The 26805-nt window shown below is 38.9% G+C and overlaps 1 protein-coding gene and 1 long non-coding RNA gene across 3 annotated transcripts in view; both read left to right on the forward strand.

The window, feature by feature from the left end:
- The first annotated feature begins 13409 nt into the window (after positions 1–13409).
- LOC110152167 (histone H2B subacrosomal variant) lies at positions 13410–13940 on the forward strand. The gene has a single exon (XM_020915731.2). It carries the CDS (start codon positions 13505–13507, stop codon positions 13868–13870), a length of 366 nt encoding a protein of 121 aa, XP_020771390.1. The 5' UTR covers positions 13410–13504; the 3' UTR covers positions 13871–13940.
- A 165-nt stretch (positions 13941–14105) lies between these two features.
- Positions 14106–26805, forward strand: part of LOC139038281 (uncharacterized) — a 51029-nt gene continuing 38329 nt past the window's right edge. For both annotated transcript variants that reach the window (XR_011491261.1, XR_011491263.1), the window contains exon 1: positions 14106–14296. This is a non-coding gene — a long non-coding RNA (uncharacterized lncRNA). The remainder of the gene's footprint in view (positions 14297–26805) is intronic.

The following is a 26805-nucleotide window of genomic DNA, read 5'->3' on the forward strand; positions in this document are numbered from 1 at the left end:
GCATGTGGTAAGTGCTTAAACAATAGTGGCCATATTTTTTATTATATATTTATATATATTTATACATATAATATATAAAAATATTATATATTTTTATTATAATTATTATTATCAGTATCATTACTATCATCATTGAATTTTAGGAGATCTGAAATTCTCTAAAGTTGGTGAGTAAAGATTAATGCTTAGAAACTATTATGAGGATCCAGTTCTACCCACAATCTCTTTTGCCCTGGAAGCCTGGTATAACATTAAAACCAAGTGTATGACTTTGGACAGTTTAAGTTCCTTGAGCCTCAGTTTCTTCATCTATGCAACAAAGTGTTAATGATATCACCACTGTGCTCCTCACAGGGTTGTTACAAGGTTCCCTTCCAACAATGGGCATGGAAAGTACTTTCCAAAGAGCTATTCATACATCCCTGATGTCCAGCTGTCATGTCCCTCACCAGCCCTGCTTTGTGCAACTCTTGGAACTGAGAAAACTCATTTTCAAACTATTTTCAGGTCTGTAAAATGCAGCTGCTCAGAGTCAACTGCTATATGGCTAGAAGGCTCTACAAGCCACCTGTTAAGGCTACCCCCTTCAGAAGCCTTGGTACAACCTTTCCCTAGCTCCCTGCTGCTCAAGGGACCAAAGGTAAATATCCTATTCCTACTGTTTTGCTGTATTTACTTCCTGTTGCCTGACTACCTGCCTCCAGCCTCAGAAATAGCCTCTGAGCCCTCGAGTATATTTATTTTTCATCTGTTCCTTCCCTGCCAGCAACGGCATTAATACACCCCTAAAGATTCAGTTCCTGGAAATTACAACTCAGGAAGCATTCAGTGTAGTAGAGGGATAATTTTCTCTCTTGGATTTTCACACATTAGAGTGTGACTCCAGACCTCATGACCCAGCAAAGCATAATTTAAACCAGTGGGCTCCCCTTATCTTACCCAGTACATATGAACGAGACAATACTGATTCCCCAAGAAGGAAAATTAAATCCAACTAAAAGGTACAAAGGATTTAGACTTTAAAGAAAATTAAAATTTAGGACTTTTGGAAGGACAAATTCAAGAGGGAAAAAGGCAAGAAGGGCAAATGAAAGACAGTAAAAATGTCAATGAGAGAAAAGACAGTAAACCAAAAGAAATTCATGTTTATATAGCTAGAAGAAACACTACAGGTGATGTGTAATTATTGGTGTAGGGAGGTAAAAAATGAGAAGAAAAAAATGAATGATAGAGTTCATGACCAGAGTGGCTGAAAAATAGTAGAATTTGGAATAGGATCTAGATATAGATTTGAAGATGGAGAGGGCAAACTCAGAAGTTCTTTCTAATCATTCATGATATTGAAAGAAACAGCAGACAGCTCTTCTCTAAAAGAGGACGGGCTTAACTTTCAATATAACTTTTCAATAACTTTTCAATTGATGCTTTTGAACTGTGGTGTTGGAGAAAACTCTTGAGAGTCCCTTGGACTGCAAGGAGATCAAACCAGTCCATCCTAAAGGAAATCAACCCTGAATTTTCATTGGAAGGATTGATGCTGAAGCTGAAGTTCCAATACTTTGGCCACCTGATGCTAAGAACTGACTCATTAGGAAAGACCCTGATGCTGGGAAAGATTACCAAGATGCTGGGAAATGTAGGAGGAGAAGGGGACAACGGAGGATGAGATGGTTTGATGGCATCACCAACTCAATGGACATGAGTTTGAGCAAGCTCCGCGAGCTGGTGATGGACAGGGAAGCTTGGCGTGCTGCAATCCATGGGGGTGCAAAGAGTTGGACACAACTGAGCAACTGAACAGAACTAACTTTCAATAACAGGGATTTAGGATAGACATTTGAGAGTCAGACATGACTGAGTGGCTTTCACTTTCACTTCACTTTGAGCTTCCCAGGTGGCGCTAGTGGTAAAGAATCTGCCAATGCAGGAGACGCAAGTTCAATCCCTGGGTCAGGAAGATCCCCTGGAGTAGGAAATGGCACCCCACTTGCCTGGAAAATCCCATGGGTAGAGAAGTCTGGTGGGCTACAGTCCCTGGGGCCACAAAGAGTTGGACATGACCAAGCGACTGCGAACACACACACACACACACAGGATAGACATTAGAAAATATCATAGGTATGAGTATTGCAAGAAAAATGTGGAAACCCCATCCCTAAAGATACTAAGAAATCATAAGGGTAGCCACTGTCTTTCACTGATGGCTTAAGGGCAAACCTGGGCACCTAAAGTTTCAAGGATACATCCATCCATATGCAACTATAGTTCCGTGTTGTTTTCTCCACTCCAATCCCATCACAGTCATTTATATCGAGGTTTTCTTAGAGGTCTTTGTTATTTTCTAAGTCTGTCTGTCCTGAATTGGCTTCTTAATCTAGTCCATCTCCCTGACCAGTGTGTGGAGTTCTTAAAAAGCTTCTCCACAGATCTTCAAGGGCGACAGCCTGTCATTTCTCTCTGTATCCGTGGTCAGCACTGTACCAGGCACACTTATACTTGCTAAATAGTCTCTGAACAACTTTCAACTCTGAGAAGTAAAGAAAACCACTTCAACTTAAAAAGAAAAAAAGAAAAAACAAGAATCTTGGAAAACTCAGCAATATCAAAGAAAAATATTATTTCCTGCCTCTTCCACAGAAAGTTGGTTGAAAAGAACCCTTGACTTTCACCCAGAAAAAGACCAGAAGGCAGAGAGCCCACTCATTCTGAGTATTTATGACCACCAATACTAAAGGGGGGAACTGACACTTCCAGGGTCCTGGTTGTCTGACTCAGATTCAACTTTATTCTGTTCTTGAACACTCCCATCTGGAGTAACTAAAGTCACAAGAAGATTCCTAGGGCCCTGGAAGGTGAATGAATGCTGATTCAACAAAAACTGATATAAATCAGCTCTTACCTCTTGCCTGAGCTCCAGACCTCAGGCCAGACTTTTTTTCCCAAATGCCAGTCACTCACATATTATCTTCAAGATTTTTTTATATCTTCATAATACCTGTTCATATTCATTAGTTAACATTTACATTCATTATTTAATATTTCTCTTTACTTTGTCTTTAAGTAAATCATCCCTGGTTTTTTGCTCACACTGGTCCTAAGTAATAAAATCTGAGAAATTATGATGCTATATACTGGCAACATTTTTTATATGCACCTTAAACAGATAAATTTTTAAATTATAGTTGCTTTACAACGTTGTATTAGTTTGTGTTGTAGAGCAAATTGAATCAGTTTTATGTACACATATATGCACTCTTTTTCAGATTTCCTTCCCATTTAGGCCATCACAGATCACTGAGTAGAGTTCTCTATGGTATACAGTAAGTTATCTACTTTATACGTGTGCGTGTTAAGTCGCTGCAGTCAATGTCCAAGTCTTTGCAACTGTATGGACTGCAGTCCTCCAGGCTCCTCTGTCTATAGGATTCTCCAGGCAAGCATACTGGAGTGGGTTTCCATGCCCTCCTCCAGGGTGTCTTCCCAACTCAGGGATCGAACTCGCCTCTTTTACATCTCCGGCATTGGTAGGCGGGCTCTTTACCACGAGCGCCACCTGGGAAGCCCATTTTATACATAGTGATGTATATATGTCAATCCCAATCTCCCAATTTGTCCCACCTCCCTTGGTAACCATAGGTTTGTTCTCTACTTCTGTGATTCTATTTCTGCTTTGCAAATAAGTTCATCTGTGCCTCTTTTCTAGATTCCACATATAAGTGATATTATGTTTTTTCCTCTTTCTTATTTCATTCTGTATGACAATCTCTAGGTCCATCAATGTCTCTGCAAATGGCACTATTTTTTCCTTTTCATGACTGAGTAGTATTCCATTCTTTATATGTTCCAGATCTTCTTTACCCATTCCTCTGTTGAAGGACCTTTAGGTTGCTTCCATGTCCTGGCTATTGTAAATAGTGCTGTAATGAACACTGGAGTGCATGCCTACTTTCAAATTATGGTTTTCTGCAGATATATGCCCAGGAGTGGGATTGCTGGGTCATATGGTAGTTCTATTTTTAGCTTTTTAAGGAACCTCCATACTGTTCTCCACAGTGGCTGCACCAATTGATATTTCCATCAACAATGTAGAAGGTTTCCCTTTTCTTTACACTCTATCCAGCATTTATTTAAACACATACTTCTAAAAGTAAAAATATATATGAATATGCTACCCAATATTTCCCCTAGAGGTGAGAAATTCTACCTGAGATTACATTTCAAGCTAAAGCCTAGCCATTCTCATTTTTTCCCACTAAGATATACATAGATACCATTCATATGATTAGCATACTCCCACATGAATATCTGAACTTCTGGGCAGCTTCCAACAGAAAACCTAGAACCCACTCAATTGTTTCTCATTGAAGGAAGTATATCAGAATGTGAGTGAACATAAATATAAGGGTAACTATGAACACACAATTTGAGGATAATAATACCTTCCTCACAGAGCTATTGAGAGGCTAAAATGAAGCAGTTAGCATGGTATTTAGCACATGCACGCATGCATGCTTAGTCATGTTCAACTCTTTGCGACCCTCTGGACTGTAGCCTGCCAGGCTCCTCTGTCCACGGGATTCTCCAGGTGAGAATACTGGAATGGGTTGCCATTTCCTCGTGCACAGGATCTTCTCTATTCCAAGGATGGAACTGTCTCCTGAGTCTCCTGAATTGCAGGTAGATTCTTTACCACTTGATCCATTGGGGACGTCCACGTAGCACATAATATATGGTTAATAATTTGCTCCTAGTTTGTTTACATTAGCCACTCATCTTGAAAGTTGACTTTTAAAAAGCAACTTTGGTGATATTTCTTCAATCAAAAAAAGTTGGCATGACCTCTGAACTAAGGGTTGCTGTGTCTGAGGAGCCTTGTCACCACTCACACCAACGAGAGCTGCTCCACAAAGACAGTGGCCAACTCCTGCAAAAAGCACTTTGTCCTGGTCTCCAGGAAATTGTTTTCTATTAATTCATGGGCACTGACTCCATACTTATTTTTTTCTTCCTGTTTTATACTTGACATACAACACTATGTACATTTAAAGTATACAACATAACGATCTGCCTTATATATATCATGAAATGATTATCATAATTTTTAGAGAACATCCATCATCGCATGGAGGAGAACCTCTGTAAACATAATTGTTCATTTGTGGGTCACCTACCCAGGGGCATGAGTCTTGACTATACTATCCCATGACTCCATCCCTTCTGCCTGTCTGTTTGTGGTACCTTCTTTATACCTTAGTTAATGAAGGTCTTTTCTGGTAGGTTTTGATCTTTCTCATCAATAGTTTCTCTGTAAGTCATTTTAAATTTGCCGTGCTCATGAGGAGGTGTGTTCGGGGTTTTCCTACTATACTATCTTGAGAACGCTTCCGACAGTACTCTTCTTTTAATAAACTCCTAACACTTCGGAAGGTAGGAAGTACTCTGCAGGTGTTAATCAGGTATTGGGATTTCAGGACACAGCAGAATGGAGAGATCATGTCCTCAGATGGCAGCTTCCAGCATATTCCAGAATATGTTAGTGTTAGTTAGCTTCACTAATTACATCACTCCTCTAAGATAACTGGAGTGATACAGCCTTACCCAAAGAGATTAGTACTTAGACTGCACTTCTTCAGAAGCTGGTCCTAAGATAAAGCTCAACAAGAAAATTGGAAATTGGCCTTTGTTGTGAATGTCTTCAGTCTGAACTGCCAAAAGACTTGTATTCTTTTATTGGGCCCTGGAAAGACATTAGATTTAGATATTTGGGTTTTATTAAATTAAAGAACACTGGGTTTTTTTTTTTCTTTGAGTGTAACCAGGGCAAGACTTTATTATATCACCTAGAATTTAAAAAATAAATTGATGTACTTAAAGAAAGATATTGACAGCTCCTGGTTTCAGTTTAGCTGTTTTAAAATGAAAATAATTTTCTTATTATGATTATCAGCCTCTAATTTTGTTACGTTAACATATCTGTCTTGTTTCTTTGTGTATAACCAGCTTAAAGGTCATCTCAGGGCAACGGAAGAAGAGATGTGGTTATAAAACCTTATTAGGATTCTCTTAGTATAGACTTCCTTCCTTAAATCCTTTCTCCTAATTTAGAATCAATCATCCTTTCCCCCTAGGTAAAGGTGTTTTTTTTCCCCCTCCCTGACCTGTCTAGAATGTAAAGCTATACGATGGCTGTCAGAATCTTCTCTCTTGTGGAAGAAAGAAATGATTCTTCCTTTACATATACCATAGCCATAGGAACTCTACTGCATGTAAAGTGAGAGAACCAACTTCCTGAGGGTCTAAATTCTAACAGCGCATCCTTTCCATTGCTCCAGCTGTTCTTTGCTTAATGAACTTTCCCTTCCCCTCCTCCTCTCCCCACAGTAATCTCTATAGAGCATGAGGCTTTGGCCCGAGTACTGGGGATGGAGTTAGAAGATCAGGGAACAAGTCTTGGTTCATCCACTTACTGGCTGGCAATAGCCAAATCTATAGCTGTGAGACAGGAAGAACTACTGGTTCCACCTACTTCCTCAGACTCTAGTGAAGATGAAATGAGATGCAATGGTCAAATAAAAACATGCAGCAGCTAGAGCACCATACACATTAGGATTGCGAGAGAAATGGGATGTCTGAGGGTGAAAAGCACGGGGCCTGCAGCCAGAAACTTGAGCTTGAATCCCAGCTCTACTGCTAACCACCTGTATAATCCGAGGCAAATTATGTAACTGTTCTGTGTCTTAGTTTCCACATCCATGCAAAGATGCTGGTAACGGTAGTACCTATATGATCGGCTTTTGTAACACTAATTGAGCTAAAACCTGGGAAGTACTTAGCACAGTGTCTAGACATCTAGTCTAGTACCTAGTCAGTACTCAGTAAAAGTTAGCATTATATTAGACTCTTCCTTCTCCTTTGCCACAAATAGTAAATCAGTCATCAGTTCAGTTCAGTCACTCAGCTGTGTCAGACTCTTTAAGACCCCATGGACTGCAGCATGCCAGGCCTCCCTGTCCTTCACCAACCCCCAAAGTTGACTCAAACTTATGTCCATTGAATCAGAGATGCCATCCAACCATCTCATCCTCTGTCCTCCCCTTCTCCTTCCACCTCCAATCTTTCTCAGCATCAGGGTCTTTTCAAATGAGTCAGCTCTTCAAATCAGGTGGCCAAAGTACTGGAGTTTCAGCTTCAGCATCAGTCCTTCCAATGAATATACAGGACTGACTTCCTTTAGGATGGACTGGTTGGATCTCCTTGCAGTCCAAGGGACTCTCAAGAGTCTTCTCCGACACCATAGTTCAAAAGCATCAATTCTTCAGCGCTCAGCTTTCTTTATAGTCCAACTCTCACATCCATATGTGACTACTGAAAAAACCATAGCTTTGACTAGACAGACCTTTGTTGGCAAAGTAATGTCTCTGCTTTTTAATAAGCTGTCTAGGTTTAATCATCAGATCTCACCAATTCTCTCAGACAGCTCATTGTTGCCCTTCAGTTTAGACCTCTATTGTCCCACTCCTGAGCTACCAATGGCATCACTGGGTTCTCTGATCTTGTTTCTCCCTCTGTTTCTTTCTGTGCATGTGTGCTAAGTCACCTGAGTCATGTCCAACTCTTTGTGACCCTGTAGCCTGCCAGACTTCACTGTCCACGGGATTCTCCAGGCAAGAATACTGGAATGGGTTGCCATGCCGTCCTCCAGGGGATCGTCCCAACCCACGGATTGAGCCCATGTCTCATTATGTCTCCTGCATTGGCAGGTGGGTTCTTTACCACTAGAGCCTCCTGGGAAGCCCATTTGTTCCTGTACTTGGCACCAAGTCCATTCTCTCAAAACATTATTTTGAGCCAATCACATGAATACTTAAAATTCTCAGTGACTCACAAATACTTATAGAATAATTTAACTCTTAGACTACAATTTAAAATGTAGTATAAACTAAACCCACCATTACATCTTTCTCAGACATAATCCCTCTACTCTAGGAAGAGTTTTCCCTCATTCTAGAAAAGAGCTTGTCATTTTATACCTCCATGTTGTTAATCATTCCCTTCCTCCTACTTGGAAAGTCCTCCCTTTTTGGCCAGCTAATGAGAGGCAGTATATCCAGTGGTTAAGAGTTCCAGCTTGGATGTCTAATAGGTTTCCATTATCGACTGGCTCAACAACTTCCTGGCCAGGTGACCTTGGGCAACTTTTATTCCTATTCTGTGTGCTTAGCAAGAGCACTCTTATAAAAATCCATTTTGCAGTGATAATCTGTTGATTTTTGAGGGGTACTTACTTTTTAGTTAATTGATGTTTTACTATAATATGTGAATCAGAACTGAAAACAAAATTAAAAGTTTTCTTCTCTCTATTGTCCCAATACATTTTCTGTTTTCTGCTAAAGAACATCAAAGCCATCAAGAACCGACAACCTTCTACTTACTTGCGAGGCTAATTCCTTTATTACATTCTTACTCTGCACAAAGCTAATCTAATTACTCTCTTCCAGGTCACCTAAGAATAATGACCTAGCTTTCAGATTAGCCAAAGCAGGCCACAGGTGACTCTGCGATGGGAGGGAGAGAGCTTTGTACTGGTGAGGTTAGGAGAGTCAGCCTCAGGAATCCAGCAAAAGAAGATCAAATGAAGACAAAGAGAAATGACCTACACCAGAGAACTGGCAACAGAGCAGGAAAAGGAAACATGAATAGTTTGCTTGTTTTACTCCTCCTAAAACATGGAAATATAAAACAGTAGGACTTCACAAAAAGTGGGCTCCAGCCTGGCTCCACCTTCCTCTGTTATCCCTCCTCAGTGCTCCTAGATCTGTTTCTTGTCTAGCACTGAAAGAGCTCTTTGGCAATATTAGCCTGATTTAAACGCACAGAAACAAACAAAAAAATAATTCCCTGGCAGTTCAGTGGTTAGGACTCTGCATTCTCACTGCCAAGGACCCGGATTCTATCCATATAATCAGGAACTAAGATCCCACAAGGCTAGCAGTGTGGCCATAAATGAATAACTGCACAGAAACAAATTTATATCAACCTGCGTCTCTTCAAATCTCTGAACCTGGAGTCCTATAACCAGAGAACATGTGTCACCCTCAAGAGCCAATTTCCCCATCATCAGTCCCCTCATCTACTCATTCTATCACTCCACCTTTCTCCTCCTAACTCCCCTTCTTACCTCTCTGCCTCTTAACCCCTCCCCTTACTACTCCCATTCCAGTATCTACAAAGAACTCTCCAACACCTTCAAATATTTTTCTCTATTTTAGCTCAACTAGTGATTCTCACGGAGAAGGCAATGGCACCCCACTCCAGTACTCTTGCCTGGAAAATCCCATAGACAGAGGAGCCTGGAAGGCTGCGGTCCATGGGGTCGCTGCGGGTCGGACACAACTGAGCGACTTCACTTTCACTTTTCACTTTCATGCATTGGAGAAGGAAATGGCAACCCACTCCAGTGTTCTTGCCTGGAGAATCCCAGGGACGGGGGAGCCTGGTGGGCTGCTGTCTATGGGGTCGCAGAGAGTCAGACATGACTGAAGTGACCTAGCAGCAGCAGCAGTGATTCTCAAACCTGACTTCATATTAAAAGAAGTTAAAAGAAAAAATACCTGAGCCTCCTTCCCTGCAGAATCTGACAGTCGGGGTCTAGCCTTGGCATGGGCTTGTTTGTTTAATCTTCCTAGGTGACTTCAAGATGCATCTAATCTTTAGAACCACAGCCTAAACTAAGACTGGATTCTCCCCTGGCAAACAGGCTCCCTTTGCCTCTTTCTGGAGACTACACCTTCTCCCACACCAGAATACCACCAGACAAGAAAGGGCAATCAAGCTCAGGCTCTTTCAGACCATGGGTCTTCCATTTTCATACAAAAGCAAACAACAAAAAGTGTCTTTCTTGGAGGTATTTTATTTATACAACTCTGTTTCCTCTACCCCTACCACCAACCTTATCTGCCTGAATAACTTTTACATCCATTAAGATTCAACTAAAACATCACATCTTCTGAGAAGCCTGTTCTGGCAGGCTGAGTGATCTAGGGCCAACCCTATGTTTTTGCTATATCCAGTAGATGCCATGACATAGCCTTTAAGTCCCTGTTCATAGTGATCTATCACTTTCCTGTCTGCCTACCTCAATAAACCTAGTTCCTTGAAAGGAGGAAGTATACCTTCTTCATCTCTGTGTCCCCACATATAACCTATGCAATGCCTGGCACATGATTGACATTCGATAAATACTGGTGAGAGAGCAAGTTGGAAAAAAGAAAAGAGAAGGAAATTTGAAAATGAGGAAGAGTAAAGAAAAATATCTCTTCTATGTCATCTTCTGGCCTTCCAAGGATAAAACTGATTATACTTAGCATATTTTTGAAGCCATAATATAGAGGCACAGCACAGAAAGTAGGAATCCAAAACAACTCTTCATTTTTAGAAAAAATACACAAATTACAAGAAAGTTAGCCTATATATAGAAAGCACTTTTTGAACATATTTCTAGTTATCAACTAAGGAAAGTACTATTCATTTCCCACTTATATACTATAAGTAACCCAGACTTGCCCTGACAATCTCATTCTGTTCACAGTGGCCATGGTGGGAAGAATAATGTCCCTCAAAGATGCTCATATCCCAAACCCCCAATTATGTGACTACTACCTCACATGACAAAATGTAATTTTCAGATGTGACCAAGACGTGAAATTTGAGATGTGGAGTTTATCTCGGTGGGTCCAATGTAATCACAAGGGTCCTCTTACATGAAAGAGGGAGGCAGGAAGCTCATTGTCAGAATGATACAGTGTGAGAAAAACTATCCATTACGGACTTTGAAGATGGAGGAGAAGCCAAGGAACACAGGCAGCCTCTAGAAGCTAGAAAAGGCAAGGAAACAGGTTCTTCCCTAGAGCCTCCAGAAGTAACACAGCCTTATTGACACCTTGATTTTAACCCAGCGAAACCCAGTTGGATTTCTGACCACCAGAATTCTAAAGTAATAAATTTGTGTTGTTTTCAGAAGTCGCTGAATTTGTGGTGCTTGTTTTTTTTTTTTTTTTCTCAACAGCAGCCACAGGAAACTTAAGTGTTCACTGGGCACACTATTGTCAGAACATGCTTTCTTTGAATTGATATCACTTCTGCCACAGTTATTGTTGAATAACCACCGTGAGTCTTGATGATGACCTTAAAAAAAAAAAGTGCCTGGAAAAATGTATGATATAGTACTTAACTTTGGACTCTGGCTATACTTGAAAAGCTCAGAGATTTCAGAACTCCAGCACACTGCATATCAGTCCTTTGACTCTGTTATGTCCCCTACTGAAGGTCATCAGACTCTGTTCTAAGGCTAGGACCTTGAGAGTGGGGGCAGGGGAGAAAGGGGAAGAGGAAAAAGGGCCTCACGGTGCCCAGTCTCAGGTTATCATAGATGCAAAATAATTAGACTTGCTGCACTGCCCAGACTGATAATAGCAGGCATCTCCTAAAGGACATTATTCTAAGAAGTGTCTATCCCTGTTCCAGACTGTCTGGAGGAGGAGGAAGGGAGAAGGAAAAGGAAAACAGCATATCAGTGTTGAATTCATACATATTTTAGAATGATTCATTAAAATTTAAAAGTCAGGTTAACTCTAAAGTACCCAGAAATTTTACAGAATCAGTATTCTTCATTTTCTGAACTTTCTGATCAGTCAGTATTTTAGCATATAGCTTATCATTTTGGCTTTAAAGTCTTTTTTAACTACTGTAATATATTGCACCCTTCCTTCTTCCCACTCAGCACAGAACCAGTTGAGAGAGTCATAGGGATCAGAAATACAGCAATCAAATGTCAGTTTCATTACTGACCAACTAAAGAACAGCCATTAGGTGTAGGGCAACTGTGGGCTTCCTACTGCAGCACCTCCATGTTAAGTAGACTAACCTACCCGGTTACCGGCAGCTGGCAAAAGTGATCCAGCCCCATCAGGGGCAGAGCTGCCCAGAGTTAAATCCCAGCAAGAGTCCAGAGGGACCAAAATAGGCGTGCCCATTGTCTCCCAACCCCCCTTCCTAGGGAAGACTGTCCCAGGGAGGGGTAAGCAAGGAAGAGAGGAGGCCAGGAGGGTTACACTAGAAAAAGGTCTTCAACATGGGTTCACGAGGAATAGGGGATGAATGTTTTTCACCTGACAGAGGTTTCTAAACAACAGCAAGTAAAGCTGTGCTATACTTAAGCTAAGTAATTGTCTCCTGAGTAATCTGAATGCAGTATTAGCAAGATCTGACTTAAGATACATCACCCCAAAGCACACATGGAAGCTACAGCCTCCATAATCAGTGATGAGGAACAGTCTGAGGTGTGTTACTAGCAATAAAGCATAGACATTTACAAATGATGCCTCTTGGCTTCAAAAATTAGAGCTTGTTCAAAGGTGTCTCTATAATAACATTTTTTCTTGCCTTCTTTCAGATTTACTGTCTTGAGTGGGAAAAAAAGGAAAGGGCTTATAGATAGCATTCCAGAAATTACACATAACCCAGACTCCCTTATCTGTGAAGTAGCTCACAGTGAAAGACATTTCTTGGCAGCATTAATAGTTATGGCAACCATGAGTTACTGAAATGCTTGTGAGTTGGGATTTTTATAGTTACTTCTATTTCTTTTTTATTTTATCCAGGGATGAATTTGATTAAGAAAGCAAATGGATACTTTTTTTTTTAAGCATGAGTATCAACATGACACATGATCAAGAATGACCCTACAAACACTTTTGGTTAATAATGACAGAAGAACTATAATAATTGTAAAAAGCAGACCATGTAATAAAATTTGTGAAATTTTCAAGGACTACATTAATACCATTATAAAAAATTAATGAACACAGTTCACATATCATATTTAAACAATAAAATAAAATAGGAGGGTTTTGTTTTATTCTCTAGTTGTATTGAGTTGCTCCTAAGGAGTTGTGGTCCAAAAAATAAATTAGAATTCATTTTTTAAATAATTCACAATTTTTAAAAGCAGATTAGTTTACATATTTATTTTTATTATATGATCATTATGAGATTTTTAATAGTTTATTCATTTGCTTATAAAATGAATTTATATATACTTCTATAAACAGAGATTCCACCTAATAAAAGGTTTATGGCATTTTTTTCTCTTACTTTCCTGAAACCAACCTCTCAAGTTGATGAGGTGTGCCAACTCTGAAAACTATATTATGTTCACAAATTGCTAAAAAATCAAGTATGAAAAATGAGTACTCTTCTGCTCTAAAGTCCTCCTCAATCCTTCTGCAACACTATCTTCTTAGGAGAGTTTTAAGTTGGCCAGCAGCAAGATTTCCCTTAACAACAAACCAGTGTTGTTGCCAGGGGATTATGACATAGGAAGAGTAACCTCCAATCAGAGAGGAGCCCCAGAAGTCTGACTGTGACATGACAGTATAAATATGAGCTCCCGCCACCTGTAGGCCCTTCTCCTCTCCACTCGTAACTGATAAGAACAACATCTGCAATGGCCAGAAACATCACCAAGCACAAGCGCTGCAGAGGACACCAAAAAGCAATCTCCAAAAAGAAATCACATTCTGGCACTGAATCTGGCCTTAGGAATTTCTCACTCTACATAAACAGGGTCCTAAAAGAAGTGGCTCCCCAGAGGAGCATATCATCTCGCACCGTGGACATCATGAACCTCATGATCAACGACATGTTTGAGCGCATTTCCACTGAAGCCTGCAACCTAATGTGTTACAGAAAACGCTGTACCCTCACCCCTGAAGACGTTGAGAAGGCAGTGCATTTGCTGCTGCCTGAGAAACTGGCTAGGTATGCAGTGGCTTTCGGAAATGAAGCTGTCCAACGATATGTCCGCTCCTAAACTCCATGTTCCAGCTTCATTAAATCTTGGGGAAAGTAACTCTTACTTACTTCCCAAATGACCACTTCAATATTGAATTCATTCTTCCTTTTTATAACATAGTCATATTTCCTGGTATTTTCCCTATTTGTCTTATGTGTAGAGAAGAATTACTCTCTTGCTATTTTACGTTTTAATGATTTTCCTACTATTTAGGTTTTCCAACACCTGCTGCCCACGTGACTCCCTCCCAGAACTCATGTTTTTCCTATGAATGTGTAAATCTCATATAAATTCAATGCTAATTGTATTGTTAAGGTATTGTTAACTATGTAAATAATTATTTAATCCAGCTATTTTGACCCCCAGGTCACACTGACTTTGAAGTCATGAACACAAACATTTTAATCAGAAGCATACCACCACTGATAAATTTTCATCAGAAAGGTATTTTCTAGAGCAAACTACATTCAACCACTTAGTTCTTTGATGGAGTCCCTTTAGAACATGTTTACTATTTCCTTCAGTAAGCTCAGCTCTTAACCACATAATTTTTATCTCTGCATGTGCCTCTCTTTAATAAGGTAGTGAACACCTGTTCATCTTTTACTCCCAATTTATCCCTCCCTCATTCCCCTTTGCTAACCATGAGTCAGTTTTTTATGTCTATTTTGTAAATAAGTTCATTTGTCTTATTTTTCAGATTCCACATATAAGCGATATCATGTAATATTTATCTTCCTCTGCTGGACTTTCTTCACTTAGTATGATAATCTCTAGGTCCTTCTATGTTGCTGCTTATGGCATTATTTCTTACTTTTTATGGCTGAGCAGTATATGGTATATACATATACCACATCTTTTTTATCCAGTCATCTGTTGATGGACACTTGGGTTGCTTCCCATGCCTTAGCTTTTGTGAACAGTGTTGCTATGAACATTGGGATGCAAGTAACTTTTCAAATTAGAGCTTTTGTTTTTTCCAGATATATGTCCTGGATTGGGATTCCTGAATCATATGGTGACTCTATTTTTAGTTTTTTTAAGGAGCCTCCATACTGCTTTCCATAGTGGCTGAAGCAATTTTTAATCTACCTTTAATTCACAGGAATTTATTATTGCATATTTATAACATAATAAGACCACCACCCAGGAACCTACCACTCAATTTATAAACTTTGAACTTCATAAATGTCACTGGAGATATTTCCCAGTCCTATCTCCCTGGCTACTATACTGAATTTTGTTTCCCATTGCCTTGCTTTTCTTTGTACTTTTGCTACCTATGTATACATCTCTACAGAATATGTTTAATTTCCTAATTTATAATTTAGGGGGCATACTACCTAGGTCATTTTGTGCCTGCCTTTTTCTTTTAACATTGTTCCTAAGATTTATACCTGTTTATAAATAGTTCTAATTCATTCTTTTCACTCCTGTACTCTAGAGTATTCCATAATGTGAATATACAAATTTATTTATGCTTACTCTGTTTATGGAGATTTGGATTGTTTTCATTTTTTGCTATTATAACCAATGCTGCTATAATGAACTATAAAAACAGCTAAGACTTATATAACATTTGCTATGTGCCTTCATTTTACATAAACTATTTAATAGGGATGACAACCTTGTGAGGATCAAGTAATTTTTCCCTCCTACGGATGAGGAAAATGGGGCACAGAGAAATAAGTAGCTGACTGAGGTCACATACCTATTTAGTGGCAGAGCCGGGATCTGACCAGGTTAAAAGTTGCTATTCAGTCGTTAAGTCATGTCTGACTCTGTTACTCCATGGACTGCAGTCTGCTTCACTGTCTGTCCACTATCTCCCATAGTTTGCTCAAACTCATAACAACGTGGTCCAGACTCTGACAAAACATGCTTCACTGGAGAATGGAATGGCAAACCACTTCAATATTCTTGCCATGAGAACCCCGTCAACAGGTTAATAGAGTCCACTGTGAACACATGCTGCATGCTGTGAACATTCTTGTACATACATCTTCTTGTACAAATTAAAAGAATTTTTCTAGGTAAAAAACCTAACTGGAGTTGCTGGGTAATTGATATGCCCATATTCAAATTTCTAGATATTAACAGACTCTCTTCCAAAGTGCTTTACCAATTTACATTTGTAGGAGATAAGAGTAATTTAGATTCTTTTGGTTACAAGTAACATCGCTTAAGTTTCCTCAAGAAAAGGGGGTTTCCTGTATATACTGAAATTGGAACTGAGGCTATTCTGTCTCTTGTTTTATATGCATGCATTTATATAATCAGACTCAAAACGATCCAATTTGAGTTAGGCCCAGAGTTGTCTGCCATCTCTCATTGCCATCTGAAAGATCCACTAATCATGATTCAATGCCCACATCTACCACTCTGCTGGAGGTTGGCGGCAGAAGGGCTTCCAAGTTCTATCTGGGGTCAATAAATTATAGCCCTTGGGCCAAATCTAGAAGCAGCCCTCTTTTGTTTGACCCCCCCACAAGTTAAGAAAGGTTTTTACATTTTTATAGGGATATTTAAAAGGAAAAAAAGAATATTCAACAGGCATAATGTCACCCACAAAACCTAAAATACTTGCTATGGCTCTTTACAGAAAGAGTATCTGGTCTACACAATGCTGCTCCTTTTTTCAGGATCTGCGATACATCAGGCTTTCTAAGGCTTTGCTTGGGACACCTATCTCTATAAAATAAAGTTGAAAATGATGAAAAATTTATAGCTGGCTTTCAAATCACAGTAGTAGACAGAGTACATAAATGGAGCAATGACCTAATTAATCAGAAAAATGTTTTACTATATATTGAAGTGTTAAAGTGGGCCTTACTTTAAAGGAACTAGGGGGTTCCTTGTGTATTATTGTCTCTTTGTACATGTTTTGAAACATTTTAATAGAATCTCAAAATAAGATTAAGAATTTTGGAAAAAACTCTAAAGTCAGTTTCAAGTCTGATTATATAAGCGCATGTGAGTATTAAAAATATTTTAAAATTTTTTAAACAATTTTTTAGTGTGGTAAATATCTATATAACATAAAACATCATTTTACTAATTTTTAAGTGAACAGTCACATTAAGTACATTCACATAGTTATGCAACCATCACCACCATCCATCTTTAGAAATTTTTCATCTTCTGAAGATGAAACTCCATAAACATTAAATAATAATTTCACATTTCCCTCTTCTGCAACCTCTGGCAATAGCCATTCTGCTTTCTGTCTCCATGAATTTCGCTCCTCTGGGTACTTCATATAAGCGGAATCCAGCAACATTTGTCTTTTTGTAACAGGAGTATTTCATTTAGCATAATGTTTTCAAGATTCATCCAAATGTAACATATGTCAGAATTTCCATTCTTTTTAAGGCTGAATAATATTTGATGGTTCAGCAGGTAAAAAATCTGCCTGAAATGCATGAGATAAGGAGATGCAGGTTCGATCTCTGGGTCAGGAAGATCCCCTGGAGAAGGAAATCATAGCAACCTACTCCAGTATTCTTGCCTAAAAAAATCCCATGGACAGAGTAGCCTGGCGGGCTACAGTCCAAAGGGTAGCAAAGAGTCAGATACAACCGATCTACTAAGCAATATTCCATTGTATGTGGATAATACATTTCATTTATCCATTCATCCACTGATGATCACTTGGGTTCCTTCCAACTTGTGACTCTTGAGAATAATGCCACTTTGAACATGGGTATACAAATATCCCACATTAGGTGTATACCCAGAAGTGAACTGCTAGGTCACATGATAGTTCCACTTTTAATTTTTTGAGGACCCACCACACCACTTTCCACACAGCTGTTCCATTCACCTTGCCACCAGCACTGCACAAGGGCTCCAATTTCTCCACACCCTCATCAACCTTTATCACTTGATTTTTACATACAATAGCTCTCCTAATGGGTATAAGGTGCTTTTATTTTCACTCCCTTAATGATTTCTGGTAGTGAGGGTCTTTTCACGTGCTTATTAGCCATTTCTAAGTTTTATTTAGAGAAATGTCTATTCAGGTCCTTTGCCCATTTTTAAATTGCTAAGTTGTAGACATTTTTTATATATTCTGAATATTAATCCTGTCTCAGACAGTTCTCCTATTCCACGGATTGCCTCTTCACTTTGTTGATAGTGTCCTTTGATACACAAAAGTTATTAATCTTGATAACATTCAATTTGCCTATTTTTCCTTTTGTTATCCATGCCTTTGGTGTAATATGCCACTTTATATTTTGTATTGCTCCTTTATGAGAAAGTTACATACACTATTACTAATATATTTTTAAACTTGGAATCAATTCGTAAAGTCAACACACTTCTAAAATTAGCTTCTATTTTTAATTTTTTTAATGTGTCATACTAGCTAACACATTAAGGGTCAAAATTATTTCAATGTCTAACTTTGACATTAATAGGGCCAATTTACCAACTTTTTCAAGTCTTGAACCGCAGTAACCTGAGATAGTTACCAATAGTCCTCTACTATGCATTTACCCCCATCTTCTCAGAAATAGAACCCTCAATTTTTAGCTAAATTCATTGTCACCCAGGATAAAGACTACATTTCCAAATCTTCCTTTGACTAGGTGTCTAAGTGACCAAATTGTGTTGAATTGTAAGGAACATTCAACTTCCAGGAAGGATCCTTAAAAAAACAAGAGTGCTGTTTTCCCTTCTCCTCCTTCCTGCTGACTGGACTGGGGATACAAAGACTGGAGCTGAAGCAGCCATCTTAAACTAGGAGTTGAAACCTATATATTAAGGATGGTAGAGCAGAAAAATAAAAAAGCTTTGGTCTCTGATGACTGAACTGCCATCCAGCCTGGGACTGCCTATATTTACATGAGAGAGGAATTTCTAGCTTGTTTAAGCCACTGTTATTTTGAGTTTCTATCATTCATAGTGAAATTTTGTTCTAATATAGATACCCAGAAGATCACTGACTGCTAAACAATGCAGTTAGTTTCAAAATGATTATATACTTATTAAATAAAAACATATTAATCTAGAGATGGAAGATGAGGATCGCAAATGTCTTGTGTATTTACCAGAGGGTGTTGCTGCTGAAATGAAATTTCATGCTATTTCACAATTTGTTGTCAGAGATATGTAATGCAGATGGCAAAATTCTATTGTTATTAGTCTATTGGACACATGAAGTGATTTTAAAACATTACTTAAAATACAAAACTATGTGAGAATCAAAGATGATAGGAAAGACAACTTCTGACTAACTCAATATGATCAACATGATCAATATGTGGATTCCATGGTAATTTGAAGATAGTGGCATACAACATAATAAAAGATGTCTCATACCCACAAGAAAGAATAGGGCTGATTTTGTAATACAAATCACCCAAGCAATAAAATTCCAGTAAACTTAGATTATCCTTCTCTGAGCTTAGAAAACTTATTTTAGAAATGAAAAATGTAATATCATATAAATATATAATGTCACTTACTAAGATTTTTTAAAGTTCTGACATGTACACTGCTAGCTTGCTCCTGTGTGAATTAAACGTGTCAAAGTACTAGGAAATAGGAAAGTACCATAGAGTATAATACCTTACATATGGTTCTTATAGTTTACTGTGGATTCACAGAAATGTGTTCTTTATGATAGATGCTGAGAAAACAAAGTCCATCCCTTTAAAAGCATAGAACTTTATGAAACAACAAACTGAAAATAAATTATTGTGAACAGCTGACATACAGAGGGTCTAGGCACTGAGCTAGACATTACTCTAAGTACTCCATATATATCAACTCAATATAAAGCCATTTGAGAAACATTTGAGAAAAGTACTAATATAATTTACCATCAGGGGAACTGTGGCATAAAAAAAGGCTAAGAAACATGCCAGAGGTCACACAACTAGTAATAAAAGAACTCTGGTTAAACCCATGTACTCCAGCTCCCGAGTACAATGCTTGCTTTAACTCTAATGGAGAGAGACATGCTAGAAGATACTGTGGAACATGGAAGGTGCATCTAACCCAGAGAAAAAAGGTGTGTAACAGGAAATGACACTTGATCTAGATCTTGAAAATGAGTAGGATATGCACATAGGTAGAAGGAATAATATTTGCAAAAGTTTAGGACATTAATGGTATCAATTTAAGATAATTGCAAATTACATAGCTGCAAACAAGCACAGAAAAAAGGATGGGGAAATAAGGTCAGAGAGGTAGGCAAAAATCTGTGGGCTGTCCTACAACTTGAATTTGATCCAGTACCCTTGGGGAGACTCATGGTGGGATACTAGGTAGGAGAAATATGTGATTTCATTCACTGTTAGAAAGATGATTCCAGGAGCAGAAGTGAGGAGGGTGGATTAAAACAGAAAGAGGTCAGTTTGCTACGACTGGAGTGATCCATGCAAGTCTTAATGAGGGCCTGAACCAAGTCATTGGCAGTGGAAATAAAGGAGGAAGTGGTAGATGTGGAGGAGGATTAGGAGCCAGAATCGCCGAGAGACATATGCAATGTGAGCCGTAACAGAGAAATAGCCAACAAGGGGTTCCCAGGGCTCTGGCTCAGGAGACCTGATGGATGGAGCCAAGCCACACGGCTCAACTCATTTAGCACTTCCACGTCAAATATCTAGACAGTATGCAAGAGACCGTTATAAATGATGCCATATGTGAGGTATCATAAGAGTGCTTAACATGCCAAGGATCTGGCAAAAGTCAAACAACTTTAGGGCAGATGATTAGCACTTGTTTAAAGCTTAAACAGGAGAGGACAGCTTGAATTTTTAATACTCGAAATCAGTCTTTATCACAACACTGTGCTAGGCCACACGTCATGTGTTGACAGATTTTGTTAGCTCTGACAGCTGATTGTTTTGAAAGACATTTGGCAGGATGGGGAGAAACCAGCGGACTATGTAAATATATAGGAGAAAGTAGCAGCCTGTAAATATAAGTTAAGGTGAAAGGTAAGTCAGTTACATTCAAGATCAAAGTCCTGAAAAACAAAAATGCTTGTCTTCCTTCTGTTCTTGGTGGAGAGTTACTCAGAGGCAAAAGGGGCCTCTTTTTCTGAAAAGCTTCGCGCTGGCCCAGGCACAGGCAGTGTGGCTTCATTCAGAGCCCTGGAAAGGCACTGGGACCTTAAGCTTGAGGAAAGGGTTGTTTTCCCTCCTCTGCCCTGGGATTAGAATTCCAAAGTAGAGATGCAGATAGGGATTCCTGTCTGAAGATGGTAGGGAAAAGGAAGCACAAAGCAATGTCCTAGGATGTTCCTAGTGGGTTGACCTGTGGGCACAAGGGACGCCAGGGCCCTCTGGGATAAGCACAAAAATTTCTGTGGGGAACTTTGCCAGGAGGGTGAATTACAGGAACCTTGAGTTACTAAGATTTCAGCTGAAAAGAACACAAAGTTTTACCCCACCTTCCAGTGGTCCTCACTTCCTCTTGTGGATTCTCCAGCAAAGGAGACAGAAAAGTCACTTAAAATCAAATTAATCTCTACAGAGAGTTGCATACAGTCCCCCAGTCAAGTCAGACTTTTAGAATATTATTATTAAACACATTATCCCTTATTTTGGCTTCCCTGGTGGCTCAGACGGTAAAGAGTCTGCCTGCAATTCGGGAGACCCAGGTTCAGTCCCAAGGTTGGGAAGATCCCCTGGAGAAGGAAATGGCAACCCACTCCAGTATTCTTGTGTGGGAAGTCCCTAGACAGAGGAGCCTAGCGGGCTACAGTCCATGGGTTCACAAAGAGTCAGGACACGACTGAGCAACTTTCACTTTCATCCCTTATTTTAGTCTGATACATTTGCATTTGGATTACTCCATAGTAAAAATTTTTTAAAAAGCTTTTAAGAAAAATAAACAGGGACTTCCCTGGTGGTCCAGTGGCTAAGACTCTGTGATCCCAATACAGGGGGCCTGGGTTAGATTCCTGACCAGGGAACTAGATCCCACATGTTGCAATGAATATCCCACAACTAAGACCCAGTGCAGCCAAAACACATACACACACACACACACACACACACACACAGTATTATTTAATTGGTAATCAGTCTCTAAGATGACTCCCTGATGATTTTCTTATCCTAGGATTCATGTCTTTGTGTGGCTCCTCCCACAACATATCAGGGTTGGTCTATGTAACCAATAGAATACACTGGAAGTGACAGTGTGTGACTTTCAAGGCTATGTCAAAACAAAAACAAAAAAATACTGTCCCTTCCTCCTGGTTTTCCCTTGGATTACTCACTGTGGGGAAACCAGCTACCCTGTCTTGGGGATATCAAAGCAGCCTATGGAAAAATTCAAGTGGTGAAGAACTCAGGTCTCCTGCCAACAGTCAGAATTAGCTTAATTGCTGGCCATATGAGTGAAACACCCTACAAGTGGATCTTCCAGCCCTAGTCATGCCTTCTGAAGACAGAGCCCTGGCCACTATCTTAACTGCAAACTCATGAGAGACTCCAAGCCAGAGCACCCAGCTGCTCTTGTATTCCTCGCCCTCAAAAATGTCAAGATAAATACAACAAATTAGCATTATTGTTGCAAGTTTGGAGAGAATTTGTTAAAGCAGCAATATTTAACCTATATACTTCATATCCACATGAATAAGACAATTTACTGAAATAATCCTCCCAAAACAAAGAGACTGTCACCACAATAAGCTTTATATTCCATCTTAGGACAAAGGAAATCTCTGGCACTAAAGCAAATTTCTGGCACATTTCAAATTTAGTCACAATTTTGACTCCCCTTAGAGATAGCGGTGTTCAGAAATATTAAAATCTAAGTCCAAAACACTCATTTACCCTATAGGACCATACAGGTAGCTAGCTAGGCTAACTTAATTTTTTAAAACAGGAAAAAATTAGTCTAGACAGCATCTACAGATAAACAACATCACTGCATTCAATGATCTGGCTCAAAAGAGAAGGCAAAAAAAAAAAAAAAAAAATCTGACAGTAATTTGATTTTAGGAAAGAAAAGGATAATAAACGGCTACTATTATGAAAAAATGATGTATGTTCCAAAGCAAAATATCTGCAGCAACAAGAACACATTAAAAATATCTTATTGAAATGCCAAGGAAAATGCTGGCCTCTAAAATAAAGTGAGGAGCTTGAATACATCTCAGAAGACTATATGCAATGTTATAAGCAAATCAAGATGTTTCAATTATCACACACACTAAGATAATAACCAGAACTAGAGACAACTACCCACATTTTGGAAGACTTCCGAGATGAGACTGTGAGTTGTCATCATGCATAACCTTGTATTACAAATTATGCTTCACATACCTGTCTTTTGGCCTACATTGTAAGTTCTTAGAAAGCAGGGACTCAGTACCTAGCTCAATTCACTGCTGATAGTTAGTGAGTTAATCTGAGTTCTCCAGGGGGGGGAAAAAATGAATCTGAATCCAGAGCTTATTGGCATGTGCAATCCCAGGGCAGCAAAAATGAAGGAAAAGATAACTGAGCCAGAAGATAGAAGAAAACACAAGGTAATGCACTGACCATACTGGTTACTAGTCTATAACAAATAATCGCTTTACTGGTGTTCCCTTCTTAGCCATGCAGGACATGTCTGGACAGATTATAAGGGAAAACCATGACTTGGAACAGTCTATTGTAGGAAAAAATGGAGAGGAAATTTGTCTGCTAGCTCCATCCTGATTTCTGTTCCCCACTGGTCACAGTTTGTTCTATGAGGATTTTATACCCCTAAACACCCAGACTGTGGCCTCTTCAGCAACCATTAGGGAAAATACATTATACTTCTTATAAATCTGGAATTGGTAAGAAGGACCAGAGACTTGAGGCATTAGTCTCAAATATCATAAATTCATGACCCTCCCCGACATAGCCCTTTACCACAGTAGCTATGGCAAAGCCATAAAAACCCAAGGTTTAGGGATCAGGAGAGGCTAAAAGAATGCATCCAATATAGTCAGTGTTGGTAGATACCTTAGGTAACTGTGGTCAGAACCTTCTTATAGTCTGGATGACAAACAAGAGATTAACAAGTATTCAGTACAGCTACAAAGTCCAGTTTTATCCACCTTTATACATAAATCTAACTTACCTAGTTAGCTCCAGCTAACATCAGTAAAATATTTTTGTCTCAGAGATGGGGATAAAAGATAAAAGATTTTTATTTTCAATGCTCTTATAAGCTGATCTTTTTAGGAACAATCACCAGGTTTTGGTCAAATTGCTCGTCTCAAGTCTTCCCAATGACTCAAGCTGGCCTCAGAATATCTAAAATGGAGCTTTCTCCTGGGTAGCAGACCTGATTAATTCACTTGCTTTCATTTTATGCAAGTCTTAAGTACATGAATTTGAAATATAAGTAGAGGTACATTTTGTGCACAAAATTTGAAACAGTTCAACTTCACTAATTTTTAAGAAATTGCCAATAATTATATAATTTTGAAGCTGGTGAACCAGGCTTATACTATTATCACTAATTGGGTCTAGTTTAGATGGTAACAAGCATACCCATTATCATTTTTCAGAGTAAGTCATGAATTATATGATATCTTTAAGATATCATATCATATTATATGGTACCTTGAAGAACAGATGCTCATAAAATGCATCTGCCTCCTATTCTTGCTAGTGTTATAATTTTGCAGATGAGGAAACTGAATCATCACATGACTGAATTTCAGGACTCAAGGCCAAGTCTTCAGTCATCAAAACCTGTGTCCTTATATCATGTTCATGGTTCCATCTACCCCAACTTTGTGTTATCATCAAACTTTACCTTCATGCATAGCATCAATAAAAATATTGACTGAGGCTGCAGTATTCTACCTAATATGTACCTTTAGGCTGACATAAAGCTATTAATAGATACTCTATTTATAGTATGATTCAACAACCCAGCTACTTACCTACTTTAAGAGGCAATAAGCCATAGTTTACCATTAATCGCCAAGAAAATAAAAAAGAGAGTTAACAACTATAAGAATACTATTATCTATCATTTGGGGAAGTGGGCACCAGGTACTGTCTTATAATCTTCACACACATTATTGCATTTAACACTCACAACAGCCCTGTAAGGCAATATTATTATTTTTCTCATTTTGCAGACAAGAAGGGGCTCAAAAACATTAACTAATTTGGCCAAAATTACCCTGCTAGCAAGGTAACTTAGCAATATGCTAAGTGCTGGACCTGTATATTTTCCACTGACCCAAACTGCCATATATTTGCAAAGTTAAGTAAGGTTAGCAAAAGCATGTTTATTTTCACATGTGCATTAGCTCTTCTTAATATTTATCACAATTTATTTTATATTCAAAGAAATTGAGGTTCATGAAGTTTAGGTGTTTTTTCCAAATTCTTATAGCTATTAAGTATCAGAACTGGGATGCAAAGCTTGGAATTCTTTCTATTCACTGCTTCTCATTGAATACTATCAGTTGAAATCAAGATTGCCTACAAGTCAGTGTTTGCTAATCTATCATCACAGAAACAGTATCTAAAAATCAGTTTCTACAAAAAATCACCTAGAACGATTGTTTCCACAGTTTGTACCTTCTGAATTAATGAGAAACCTCTAAGTCCACTGATGTAACTGTAATTTTACACTGGAAACGCCCAGGGATTTTGGCAAAGAGAGAGATGAGAACTTAGGAGATTATAACAGCCTTATACAGATATTGAAGATAGAGGAATAGCAATCAAGACTTCCCTGGTGGCTTAGATGGTAAAGAATCCACTTGGAATGTGAGAGATTCAGGTTCAATCCCTGGATCGGGAAGATTCCCCTGGAGAAGAGAATAGCTACCCACTCCAGTATTCTTGCCTGGAGAATTCCATGGACAGAGGGCAGGCGACAGTCCATGGGGTCTCAAAGAGTCAGACATGACTGAGCGACTAACACACATAATAAGAGTCCTCAAAACAGCTGACATCTTAATGGTCAGCCTAAAAGATTATTGAAGGAAGGAAGGTAGGACTAACAAGCTAGAGGTGAACAGAAACAAAGCATCCTACAATGGAAGTACTTTAATACACTGATACAGAAAAACTTCTCTTAAAGTTTTTCTGATTTCCTCAGGATATGTATTAGGAATAGGTTTGGCTGTATATAACAGAGCAATCCAAAGTGATGGTGGAAATAAGAAAGTTTGTACCTCTTTCATATGTGTGTGGGTGCACTCAGTCATGTCCAGCTCTTTGAGTCCCTATTGACAGTAGCCTGTGGGATTCACTCGCCATGGGATTTTCCAGGCAAGAACACTGGAGCTGGTTGCCATTTCTCCATGGGATCTTCTCTAACCAGGGATCAAATTCAGGTCTCTGTCCACATGACAGGCAGATTCTTTACCATCTGAGTTACCTCTTTTGTATAATGGCCAGAAATTGGCAGTTCTTGGCCAGTACAGAGTCTCCAAGTGTTAGAGAGCCAAGATCTTTCTTCACTGTTGCTTTGCCATTCTTCGCTGCCATTCGACAGGTCACCTCCTGGTTCAAACTAGTTGCTGGAGCTCCAACCATTATATTCACGTTTCAGAAAATAAAGAGTCTACTCTCTCCCTTTTAAGGAGACTTTTCAGATATAAATCACAGTTTTCCCATTTATATATCACTAATAGAATTTCATACCATAATCACATTCACAGTTTGTTGCAAGGGAGGCTGTCCTGTAGCTGGATGTATCATCCCCACATAAATACAGGATTATATTACTCAGGAGGAAAGAGTATGGATATTGTGATGTGCAATAAGCAGGCTCTGCCACAAATGGATAAAGGATAAAAAATAACAATAAAAACAACAACAACAATAATATAATTCATTCAGTCTACCTACCTCCTCAAAGATATCCACATCAGGATATTTCAAAGCCATAAGTAAATTGGCACCATAGTACAATATTCCAGTTACAAAACTTTAAATCAATTTAGATACTTTTGTAGTAAGAATAAGGGGAACGGATTGACT

Source organism: Odocoileus virginianus, chromosome 14, assembly GCF_023699985.2.
Source record: "Odocoileus virginianus isolate 20LAN1187 ecotype Illinois chromosome 14, Ovbor_1.2, whole genome shotgun sequence".
In the NCBI taxonomy this organism is placed as follows: Eukaryota; Metazoa; Chordata; class Mammalia; order Artiodactyla; family Cervidae; genus Odocoileus; species Odocoileus virginianus.

Excerpts from the sequence above, each read along its gene's own strand:
- LOC110152167 (XM_020915731.2), top strand. The coding sequence starts at position 13,505 with ATGGCCAGAAACATCACCAAGCACAAGCGCTGCAGAGGACACCAAAAA.